This window comes from Dermacentor variabilis, chromosome 11, assembly GCF_050947875.1.
Source record: "Dermacentor variabilis isolate Ectoservices chromosome 11, ASM5094787v1, whole genome shotgun sequence".
Classification (NCBI taxonomy): domain Eukaryota; kingdom Metazoa; phylum Arthropoda; class Arachnida; order Ixodida; family Ixodidae; genus Dermacentor; species Dermacentor variabilis.
This window is the reverse complement of record NC_134578.1, coordinates 30615454-30628188: the sequence shown is the minus strand read 5'-3', so window position 1 is coordinate 30628188 and position 12735 is coordinate 30615454. Positions and strand designations below refer to the sequence as shown.

The 12735-nt window shown below is 44.8% G+C and overlaps 1 protein-coding gene and 2 non-coding genes across 3 annotated transcripts in view; all 3 read right to left on the bottom strand.

Moving 5' to 3' along the window:
• Window positions 1-10551, bottom strand: part of Noc1 (Nucleolar complex protein 1) — a 39267-nt gene extending 28716 nt beyond the window's left edge. Inside the window, exons 1-4 of the mRNA XM_075675408.1 lie at window positions 10321-10551; window positions 8176-8287; window positions 5591-5782; window positions 579-646 (exon numbers count right to left, since the gene is read on the bottom strand). Coding sequence (XP_075531523.1) covers window positions 579-646; window positions 5591-5782; window positions 8176-8287; window positions 10321-10536 — 588 coding nt within the window. The 5' untranslated portion in view covers window positions 10537-10551. The remainder of the gene's footprint in view (window positions 1-578; window positions 647-5590; window positions 5783-8175; window positions 8288-10320) is intronic.
• Window positions 10552-12229: 1678 nt separating this feature from the next.
• Window positions 12230-12302, bottom strand: TRNAV-CAC (transfer RNA valine (anticodon CAC)). Its single transcript has one exon. It is a non-coding gene; the product is annotated as a tRNA-Val (tRNA).
• Window positions 12303-12628: 326 nt separating this feature from the next.
• On the bottom strand, window positions 12629-12700 carry TRNAM-CAU (transfer RNA methionine (anticodon CAU)). Its single transcript has one exon. It is a non-coding gene; the product is annotated as a tRNA-Met (tRNA).
• Between the last annotated feature and the right edge of the window lie 35 nt (window positions 12701-12735).

Sequence of the window (12735 nt, the reverse complement as noted above, 5' to 3'; positions counted from 1 at the left end):
GAATCTTTAACTAAAAATTAAATTCTGGGGATTTACATGCCAAAACCAGGATATGATTAGGAGGCCTGCCATGGTGAGGATTGGTTTTGGATTAGTTTTGACCACCTGCTGTTCTTTAATGTGTACCCAATGAATGGTACAAGGGTGTTATTGCATTTCACCTCCCTTGAAATGCAGCCGCGTGGCTGGGATTTGATCCTGCGACCTATTGACCAGCAGCGTAACACCAAATCCACTATACAATCTTTAGTTGGTTAACGGTAATAACGAGCATAAGAAGAGGAACCTACAACACTCTACACAAGATTCAAAAATGATGAAGTTGTCTCCTGACGTGCCAAAGGAAAACAGGGGGCTGAGAGAGAGGGCCGTTGTAAAGGGCTCCTGGCTAATTTTGACAAGCTGGGGACTTGCGCAAATGCCACGTACATGAGAAATCTTGCATTCTGCCCCCCTTCAAATGCACAAATCAGGCTGACAACCTCGTGTGCTGCGACAGCGGGACCCGCCCATCTGCCTGTCTGCCAAAAGTTTGACAGGCGTTCAATTCTGCTCCGAATGCTCTGAAATGTTCTCACCTGACAAAAGGCCTTCAACTTCTTATCAGGTACGAGGAGATCAGACAGAAACAGGTCCTTCAGGGCATCTGAAAGTACCAATAGGAAATGTGTATACATTGTATAGATACTTGCATGCACACACACATCATAGCATGTGTGTATGTGCAATAGGCACATTCACACTAGAAGCAACGACACATTAACACATAAGTACAGTATTATGAAAACATTCACTATGGCATCCTTACCGGAACAGCAAAAACCTGTTCATAGGTTCTTGGTATTAAATACGTTGCAGTTTTGAAGCAGCTGTAGGCTTCCTTTTCGGGCCGACCATCTTACATACAGTGTCATGTCAGAATATGTGGAACAGTTGAAACTTGCGATAACGAAATCCTGTCACAACGAAATATTTCCGTATCCCCAATGAACGCGCATAGGATTCAAGGCATTTCGCACCTCTCGACAACAAAATGTAGCTTTACTACAATCCTGCATAACGTAACGTAACCCCACATATTACCAACTCGCACAAGGCTAGCAGGCTGCGAAATGTGCTCAAATGCGATTGCTTTGCACCAAAATTGCGTAAAATACCAGCACACTACACTTGCGTGGGCCCCACCATTTTTGCTTACAAAAACAACCAAGCGCCAGAAGCGATTGCGTGCACTGGAAACACATCATGGTTACCATCTTGTTTGCTAATTGCCCATTTGAAGTGGCACACACGTAGCTACCGACATGTGACGACGATTTTCAGGCTCCTAGTGTAGTGCGTAATGGTGCACCTCGGTGAGAAACATGCAGCAAAAAACAAGGAAATATATGTACCGCCGACATGTAATGGTTTATGGTGCTTGAATGGCGGTCACAGCATAGAGTGCCACGCATCAGTGCCACATGATTGAGCTATCGTCCAGGAATACGCCTCCCTTGCTTCAAGAACAGTGGTTTTGGTGCCATCCGACAGGCATCGTGTGCGGATTTGGCGCCTGGTGTAGATTTGCCTGAAGGTGCTGTAACCTCGATTGACTGCCTTAGGGTATACGAGATGCAATCGCTTTCGCGCTCAGCGCCGGAAGCGTCGGAGCGTACGGGCAACAGCATGCGCTGAAGAAATGCTGATGCATGCACGGAGTGCTGTTGTTCTGCATCCGGTGCCGAGCTATACAACATCTCACAAAAGTGATCGCATCTTAGAAAGCGCATGAGGCGCACTTTTTAATGCCGGCAATGCGGTTCTATATTGACACGTGCAATTGTTTATCCTTCTCGGTTAACCACTTTTCAAATGCACAACGCAAGATGCGCCTCCATGTATTGGAAGTTTCTTTAATGTTATCGATGGTATCAACCGTCGTTTGTCGTCGCCGAACATTGTGTAATCTGACTGTATGCACGAAGCGAATTGTGAAGTACTTTCTAGAAGACACGCGGGCACCAGTGATTACACTAGAACCTTCGACAAGTGATAGAAGCCAACGCGCTTGACCAGCTGATCAAATTTTGACGAGCGCTGATTGTGTTCGCTGCTATCGTTGTGCTTTGAGTGTAACTTGCTTTTATAGGCCCAGGTTCACCCCCTAAAAAGTTAGTTAAGCTATTCAGTTTTGCTGCAGTGTCTTTTCACTCTCACTACCATGTGACAATATCCTCGACCAAACTTGGCAAGGTAAGCTAACCAAATTTTGACAGCTAAGTTTCGTTCTGCGACACATTACCTATTTGGGCTGTCTCATTTTGCCACAACGAAATTCTCGCTAAAGCGAATGTTTTCGCATTCCCCGTCAATTTCGTTATTGTAGTGACTGTAGTGGCTGTATATATGCCATCCCATAAGTAGAGCAGAACTTCATTAATACACACCGAATTCACATAATTCCCTGAATCACCCTTTGAAGCCCCCCCCCCCTGTTTGTTTCTTCAGAAGGGTCTCGTCTAAATACTCAGGCACAATTTACACAGTTCAAGAAATGCCAACCTCCAGGAGGCACTCTTTGTTGTTTGCCAACTACAGCAGAACCTCATTCATATTGTCAGGTACGAGTTTGTGCCACTGTGGACAAAAGGACGTTGTGAGGTGATGAGGAGGTTGAAACGTCTCGATGATCCATAGATGGTGTTACCCTGACTACTGAGCTACAACCTCGTAGCTGCATATATTGTAAATACATATATTGCCCCCCATCCCCCGTAACAATACATCTAAAAAAAAACCACAGAACCCATCTCACAGTGACTGTCATTTGTAATGTGCTAAGCATTGAAGCAATATAGGGACACAATGTACTGTCACCCTCGAAACAAGTTATGTATGAATTGCACACTGCAGTGGCATTCCTCATTCCCTAAGAACACTCGGCACCACCTACTGGTGCTGCAACGAAGCACACACATGGCCTCCGAAATGCAGGGTGCTCCGGTGCGCGTGAACGCTGAGAATTGTTCTCTCGCTTGCCACATACTCAGTGGCACGTACTCATTGACTCAAGTTGGCGAGAGGTTCACTGAAGAGTGGTACGTGCCCAGTGCATGCATGGCACAGCTTGTTAAAGTGCTGGCGTGAAAGACGTTATTACCTAGTGCTCCAAGTTAGCGTAAAAGAGTACCTTGGAAACAGCATATCTACCACTCTCGCATCTACAACGACCTATGTGGCGTGAAAGAACTTCATTGAAGACGGGCACATATGTACACATTGCCACATATTCAGTGACCCAAATTGGTCCCACAGTTGATTTTGAACCCTGTTACCTCAGCACAGCAGCCCAACGCACTAACCATTCAACCAGGGGCTAAACAGTGACCCAGGTAAGTGGGAAAATAGTTACTTACATACAGACGGATGGACAGACAGACAGATAGATAGCCTCTGGAAAGTGCGTGAAGTACCCTAAGAGTACCAGTGCATTAAAAATGTGAAAGAAAACATACTAACTGGGAAAACGTACAATCCAAAGTTACTAAGAAATCTGGCAGCTTCAACTGTAGTTGACATCTACATAACGCGAAGCACTGCGCGAACATCTGCGGCACAAGATGCTGACAAATGCTGAGCCGGTGAGGCTCGAGCGGCCCAAGAGACAAGTTGCCATTTTTACGGCTTCAGCAAGCTTATATTTGCGCTCCTCAAATTCAGCCTCGGTCAGCAGCTTTTTCATTCTGACAAGACACAGGTGGGTGAGTTGTGTGCAGAAGCTGCTGCAGCGGGCTGCTACTGTTCGTGATTGCATGCACCTCGTGCCTTTTCTTGTTTACATAGGATGTAGTAGCCAGAAAACATATCATACAACTGCAGTCTGGTGATGTGCTGAATATTAGTGCCAAAAGATAGTGTTTTCTGGGGATCTATCACCCGGCAAAAAAGAAGGGTAACTAAACGGGGCCATTTTTTTCTGCTCTCAATCTAAACGTTCGTGTCGGCAAATTGTATCGAACAGGATCGTATCAACGAGGTCCTACTGTGCTACAACCAATTAAAAGGCTAGTGTCCAGGAAGGAAGGAAACAAAGAAAGAAAGAAACTATTCAATGCTGCCCAGGACCATAGCAATGCCACTTTTCTACTTAAAGCTCCAGGTTTGTGTTCGAAAGATTTGTAATCTCCTAATTTTTTTTTATCTTGACTAGCGCTCTGAATGGAAACCAAAATACAAAATTCTTTATATCATCTCTTCCGCTCGGTTGCTTTCTCTAGTGTGGTTCACATTTTCTGACAGGTTTTCTGAGATTTCCAGGATATTTTCTACAACTGCCCAAACTTTCCGTCACAAATCCAGGTTTTCCCTCTTTTCCAGGTCGCTTGAAACCTCATGAGCCAGTATACTGAGCAGAGACTACACAAAATTGATCTATACAACTCCTTGTGGCTTACACCAAATGCTAATACAACAGCAACATTTGATCCCATGCAATCAAGGTGCCCAACATACATGATATGAAAAGAAAACTGATCTCCTGTCAACAGATCGCCCATGCTAAGCAGGCAAGAAAAGCAAGCGAAAGATAGTTGGGGTGCCACAGTGGCTTTTTGCTCCCAAGCAGCTTATCTCCGTGACATACACATCCTGACTGTAGTCGGCCACGTAAATGGACACTTGCAAGGAAAACATGCAGCTTTTTGCAGATGAAGCAATCGCCAATGTGTCGTGATCTCAACGTGGCAGCACATGCACACCTAGCCTCCACAGCAAATCTAGATCCACTACACAGGTGGTTTCGTGGCCTAGGCTTCATTACCTATGATATACACTGGCAGAATCATTTGCCACCTCATCACTTGAGTTACTGTATATGCTCCTACAGAGAGCAAAGAGGCACAAAGGTCTGCCTTGCTGTGATTCTCTTTAATGTGGAAAAGCCACTCCTCGTGCTTGCTAGAGACAGGTTAATGAGCATCGAAACAACCTCTGGCACTTTATTGTTGATCGCTATTACTATAGTGACAATCAGATAATATTTACTGATTTCACATATAAAGTTCACCTCCTCAAAGAAAGTGATTGAAAATACTGGACTGCCTAAAATGTGTTATTAAATACAGTTAGTCTCTGTATCTAGGATGTCTTTACCTACCAATAGATGGTGCGACTACCCTTTGCACTGGCAATTTCATGAGTTGTGCTTTCATTTATGTGGAACAGAACAATTAAACATCATAATTAAGTGTAGAATGATTTAGAGGAAGCACGCCAATGACGGCCATCTCTAAACTAAATCACAAAAGGCAGGGTACAAGGCAGGGTACAACTGAGAAACATATGTAAGCACTGGCGCTGGTCAGTGTTGATGTTGGTGCTCTTTTCAATGTTTCAGTGCCGTTGTAGAATTGGCTTCTCTGCTCGACATGACCGGGCGTGGCGAATGGCTGTGCAAGCGGCTCGCAGATCTGGCTCCCTGCGGGAGCCTATACAGTAACTTCAATTTATCACTGTTGTCGAAACTAAATTTTGTGTCAATCAAAGTGTAAAGAGACTAGTGCCTATCAAAGATCTCCCACTCAAAGACAGCACAATGCTTACGGCTCACCCATTGCGAGGAGACACTCCTTTTTTCCCTTAGGAGTCACCATGGCCAGCAACGCGTCCACGCTCGCCAGGTTGTGCAGGGGGCTCTCCTGAATCAACAGCGTGTGGGCAGCCACCTTGTCAGCAAGCACGCCTTTTGCCAGCACAGTTCGCACCCACCGCATATCTGAGGCTCGGGCCCGTGACTCTCCATCTGTGAAAGAACGGCAAGCAAACTAGATCTGTGAATTGTGCTTGGTGATGACCTAAGCTTTCAGCACAAACTCACTGCCTCCGTTTTTCTGTGCCCCCATGCTCAGAATACATGGTCCCTGAGAAATGGTACTAATTCCTCCTCTTGTAATATATCTCGCATCACTACATTACTCTTTTAGAGAAAGCGACAAGGCCAAAGCAGATTGTTGCACACTGAATGTACATACTAACATACAGAAAGATGCTTTTTGAATTATGCAGATCCTGCGCGCTGTGAGCATCGATGTTACATGGAGCCCTTTCCAGGTAGCCAGCTATGTAGCATTGCTTGAGGTCCTGCAATGTGTTTCCAGATGGACCAAAGGGTGTGCAACAACAGCAGCAAAGAGATCATAATGATGAAAGTATGGCAGCAACAGCATGACAACTGATTCTTATCGTACTCCAGCAAAGAAATGACACAACCTGCTCCATTACAACCTGAGCCTATCCCAAAGACAGTATGATGCTACATGGTTTTTGCATAGCACTAGCTGCTTGAAGTAACAGCCTGGAAAATGTATGCCAATCGCCTAAGTGATGTAGTCTAACACAAGGTCTCAAGGTACTAGCTGGCAAGTTGGGAAGAATGGAAGAAACTGGCATGCATTCACTTTTACAAGGAACTTGTTGATGTGCTGTGCGAGGCCCACAAAAGACAGCAGGAAGTCTGGTTGAATGAAAACTGGCAATTAAGAACACATGCTCTCGCTCATGCTGTGCAATGTGACGGATAGGCTAGTCATATCAAAGAACTATATTTGACATCGGTACAAGAGAACTATGTGCAATCACGGTATAATACAGTCAAACATCGATATAGCGGACATGGACATAACAAATTGTCCGATATAACGAAGTAAATGTAAACTGTTTTTCGACAATATTGGGGTGTTACGAATATATGCTTTTAACGAGTATCGGACATAATTAACATATTTTTGTGTCTTTCATAATTTTTATGTACAGAAAGGTTCAAATGTAGTTAGAGCACCGGGCTGTTGTTCTGGGAGACCGAGGTTTGACCCCACCACTGAACACTTGAATATCCCCTTCAAGTGCCAATTGATCCTGTCCATTAAAATCTTTCAAAACAAAAGTGTACAGCTGCGGAACAGATTAAGTATAATTATACAGTGAGCTTTGTTAGCTTAAGAGAATTAGCGCTCCATGCCATCGGGAACTCTCGAGAGGAATGTCAAATATGAGAACAACTATGTATTTTGTGTCTAGCACACTGGGAAAGCACTTATCCAGCCTCTTGATTTAAAGAATCCTGATGTAAGTTAGTGTGAAGAACACGTAAGGAAGCAAACCTGCTACATGATGACATACTGAGACCAAGTACATACACCCAGTCATCTACCTTCCAACTCATTTTACTAAATCATTTTGCAGATATTATCCACGTTTGCAGGACAGGTACAACCATAAGTGTGTCAAGATGTATGCAAGATGTTTTAAATACCATTATTGTTATTAGTGTATTTGCCTTTGCTGCACCACCTTGGCGTGCATAATCGTGCACAGAGCACCTGGAGGGGATACTTTATCGAAGAGGGACAAATTATGTGAGACTAGGGTTGCCAACTCTCGAGTAGACAAACTCGGGACGGGGAGAGGTAGGAGGCAACTGGCGATTGCCAACTATGCCAGTGCCAGATGTCACTAGTCTACATGCAACAAATTTGCCACGTCACAATACCACGCCACGATTCAAAACAACAAATGTGCTGTTGTCTGGCTAACACAGCTACCAATACAGATAGAGGTGCTGTCAACATTTAGGGCCTACAACAGAACTACAACAAGAACAAAAAAAGATGCCTTTATGTTTATGACAATTATCCATTTATCATACCATTTATCATGCTGTTGTGCTTGTCGCCAGGCTTCTGCAAGTCCAGACCACACAGAAAAGGACACATCCTCTGGTGTAGCACAATGCATGTGCTTGACTACCCCTCCACAAGGAGTGGCCATGCACACACACACACATTCAAATAGCCGCACAGGAGTGCACCCGACTGCTCAAGTGCCACCAAACTAAACGCTAGAGTTTTCAAAACTCAGGAACATAGGATGGCTTTTGATTGCTTGTCGTTCCAGCCAAAGAACCCTCGTTTAGTCTCCATGGATGGTAGGTCCATAAGTTAGCAAAAGCTAGCACAATGTTGCACTTGCTTATGTTGCAGCAAACCACATGAGGACCCACACAAGGTTCGAAAGCTGTAGTTAAAACATCCTTATGTTATGCTCTTTCATCTCAAAAAACGTTGTCTCCCTCTTTTTAAAAAATAATTTGTTACTTTGTGTCGCAAGTCACCACTGTGCCTGTGTCAATGAGCTTACGTTTCTTGTAAAGTTCCTTGTCATGCTCAAATAGGGCTTCCGCCAACTTGCGCTTGGCTGAGACCAGTTCGGGAGGGTTGTCAGGAACTGTCGTGGAGTCCCCTTCTGGAAGCTGCATAGGTCAAATGATCGGAAAGGTCACATCAGCGACAACCATGGAAAGGCCCCACGGACCTTACCAACTACTGGCACGGTATGCCGGTCCACCAACACTTTCACTCGCCTTACAAAGTCCACGTTCAGTTTTCTTGAGTGCTTTCCATATTAAAAAAAGAAAAAAAGAAGAAACAAGTGAAGCGTAAAAGCGATGAATTGAACTGCAGCGAACCAGACCATAAAGTATTACCCGTTACCTTTAAAGATTACCAGAACACTGGCAATGTAGATGACAGCAGTAGTACTTGTTACGGCACCTTGTAGCATTTTGTTTAACCGCAAAGTGTTAGAAACACTTTTTGAATGAGGGTGCTCGCCAAGGAAAAATAGTAACGAAAATGATAATGTCGCCATCATGGTTCTATGTCAACAACTAAGTGGAATATGGGTTGTCAACACAATAATAGCTATGTGCTCCTTGTTTAAACCAGTTCCACAAAGAAGCGTCACTAGCTTGGATGCTTACGTCTACATAAGCAACATTCCGTATTGCCAAAACTTTCTAGTGACATTTTCGAGAGACACTACTGCAACTGCAGTTACTGGACACCAGAAAAGCATCTAAGTGCCTGGCATGACCTTCGATTTGAATGGTGTGCCTAATTCAGTGGCTTGAATAGGAAGGACGAGGAAATAAAGTTTGCTCAAACGCTGTAGCCTCGACATTTATTCACGCTCACTCCACGACTTCTTCCTGCTTGGACACTATGACATCGTCAACAGCCACTTCGTCTTTGAATAACTGGCATAGTCACATTTGGAAGGATGTGTTTAGTAGTACACAAAGAACAGCGAATTACACTACTGCCTAGGAAGCACCAGGCTTCAGAGTTTAAGATACAAGACAACTGTGGAGAAAATAAGCGATAAACCTACATATGCTAAGTGAGAAAAGAAGCATTAAGATTATATTGATACCAATAAGAAATTTACGCAGGTAAATTTGACTATAATTTGACAGGAAAGTACAACCACATGGCTTTCAAGCACACACGATCTTAAAGGGGTCCTGAATCACCCCGCGGGTTTGGTGAAGTAACTTAGTCCGCGGGCACCACATGCTCTTGTGGACATCTCAGCCAAGTTTTGCTGTCGTACGCGGTGCCTGGAGCTCGCAAGCGGATCGCGAAGTCTCTCTCAAACGCTCTCTTTTCAACTAAGACCCTGTCCTCGCTCCCTTCTAGACGCGCTATTGCGTCATCGGACGCACTATTTCGTCATTTCCTTAGACGGCTCCTATTGGCCGACAGCCGACATCAAGCTGCGGTCGGCTACATGGCGTAGATACCGCGGCTGCCGCGGGGTGCCGCCACGAGTCCACTGGCTAAGCGCACTGCGGCTAGCTGAGGACAACTACGCTTGGCTTATGTTTAACGCGTCGTAGGGACCAACGGCGAAAGTCGTGGCGTATACGTTAACATCCAAAATGAAATTTGAACTGCGCGCCACGGTGACATTAGAAGGCGGAGCGTTAGGGCACGCCCCACTGCGCCGTAGCCTTCGCAGTGCAAGGCATTGAAGAAGGAATGGGAGCACTGCAGAGGCCGTGTTTGACTGCCAATAACCCCGCTTCGGCTAAACGCATTGAAGTACTTTTAACGGCAAAGTATTTCTGAAATAGTTTGTTTTCACTTCAAGAAAAAGTAGTACAGGTCCCTTCAAGACATAAGCTTGATATTTTGTTGATAAGATAATGTGCTAATCACCGATGAAAAATATGTCACACCTTCTACAAGTGTCCAGAGAGATTTACGTGTAAAATACGCGAATTGTTCTTGTTGTCGCCACGGTATTCCATCAGTAAAATCCACGCTTTCAAAGGATATCCATTGACAACAGATGTGATCCTTTAAGACAGGCTGTACGCATTGCCCGTAATTCCTACGTTAGGTAATATGCAGCAAGCTAGAGACAACCTGGGAGCCGTTTTACGCAGAGTGAATAGAACTATGCATCAGCAGCAAACACGAGGAAATGCGACGTTCTTACCTGCTCGTACCACTTCTTGTTCGGCTTGACGAGCATCTGGTTGAACTTGACGGCCTCCGGAGGCTCACTGCCAAACGATGACTTCGACACATTGTTATGGAACTTTCCATTTGTCTTTTTGAAGATTTTGGGTCTGGGTAAGCTTTCTTTTTGATGCTTTCTACGCGCAGTGTCACTTGACTGCACGTCGTCAGCCATTGCAATGGGCGCAGCCATTGTACTTTGACGTTGCCAGACGTCATAGTTGTGAGCAGGCTGACTTTGTCCTAAAAGCATCACGGCCTCGGGTGCGTATCCTCAGAGCCGACGGGAGTAAGGCCCACGGTGTAGCAACGTCGCGGAAACACAAGCAATGTTTCAATAAATAACGCCACATTCACTGAATTTAACTTGCTTTGGCGCGAGTTGAATTATTGGCATTAGTTTCTTCACTATTAGGGAACGGATTAACATGTATAATTGAAGTTGACTGACATGATACCGCTCTCACAGGGTGCACTTTCGATCGTGATAACACCCGATCAGAATCGAATTTATGGACCACGATTGGCCCCCTTACGCAACTCGCACAAAGGAGCCAATCGCGATGGTATAAGTCCACCATGTGATTTGCGGTACCATGGAGTTTCCTTCCTCCATGGCGGTACCACGCAGCGCATATATTAGCGTTCGCAAGTGAGCCGTTTTATTCAGTGTCACAGACTGCATATATTCGGTCGCGATCGAGCCCAAGTGGGATCGAATTTCTCGATCACGATTGGCTCATTTGTGCAAGCTGCGGGATGGAGCCAATCGAAATCAATACATTCGATCCCGATCAGAAATGCACCATCTTGTTCGTTGACATGAGCTTGGTACGCCAAACCGACCGCTCACACTAAGCACCGCAACTGAAATTTCATAAATGCGCCAATTCACCTTGAAGTGAATCCAAATAACTTGCATTACCTCTAGTGGGAATCGCAGAAACGATGGGGTGAAGTTACATAAAGTAGTGAAAAATTCACCGATTATGTATACGATACTCCGTAATGCAAAATTTGAGCGCAGCTCTACGGCATGCCACAGAATCCGATTGTGGTTTTCGCACGTACAACTCCATAGTTCTGCCAACATTTCTGCCGCGATGCGATGTGTCATGTGAGGCAATGACAACGCTCAACTCTCTCACAGGTTATGAACAATGGCGCACACCAACGCCTCAAGCAAACACGTCTCCCTGTGTGTTTTGTGCACTGCGCATACAAACAGCAAAAGAGCAGTGGTGCATGCGAGGTGACGTTTCACATCAACTCATCAGTCTCGCATTGGCCTAAACGTTGAATAAAGATTCAACTAAGACTAGCGCTGTCGACGTCGCCGCTAGTTATCGTCAATCAAAGCAAACAGCACGGAAATCTACATCGATTACCACGGTGCGCTAACTCTGAACAGAAGGTGCGCCTCAAGCAGAAGCTCTGAAACCGATGCCACACGCATATGTGCTCCACAAGAAGCTCCAGCCTTACGCTTCAATCCCGTTTGCTTGTATCGTTAATATCTCGAAGACTATATTGTACATATTGAATTCTCAAAAGGCGGAATAGCACGCAGGCCAGTTGGCCTAAGGCAAGCAGTTTCCAGCACATATAAGTTAATTTTATCCCCTCCGATGTTTGTCAAAATTAGCGGCCCCGCAGCGGCATTTATTGATCTATGCGGCAGATGTTCACTGTTTAGAGCCTCTAACATCAAGGACTATTTTGATTTCGTGAATTAAAAATAATTCAACAATCAGGCAAGTGCGGAGGGGATCATTTTAATTCGATGAGATAGCAATTTACTATGGTGTATTCATAATTTGCAGAAATCAAAGTGCAGACTATGCCGCAGAAAAAAAGAAAAAAAAAATACCTCAATTAAAAAAATCTGTTTCCGCCCGGGATCGAACCGGGGACCTTGCGCGTGTGAGGCGCACGTGATAACCACTACACCACGGAAACGGGTTGAGACATCTGATGCATCGACACGTAGTCAACAAAAATTCATCCGAACACTGCGACAAAAACATTTATTTCGACGCAAATTTTGTGATTGCTGCTGTGATAAGAAGCCACTCTCAGATGCTGTCAGAGAAAAGAGTGTTTCCTACGTTTTGCACAGGTATTTAGTGTGCCAAGACCCGTGTAGCCGTTTACAAAAATAGGAAACTAAAACACTCATTGCAGTTACGTTATGAAGGGTCATGCACAGTCTTATGCGCCTTCTTAACAAACTTATTGAAGCCGATAAAAAAAAAAAGTTTCACAGGAGAAAAAAAAAAAAATTGTAGCAGAGCGTGGTTTCGATCCACGGACCTCTGGGTTATGGGCCCAGCACGCTTCCACTGCGCCACTCTGCTAAGTGCTTCACGGAACTTTTAAACTTCTTTTTAAA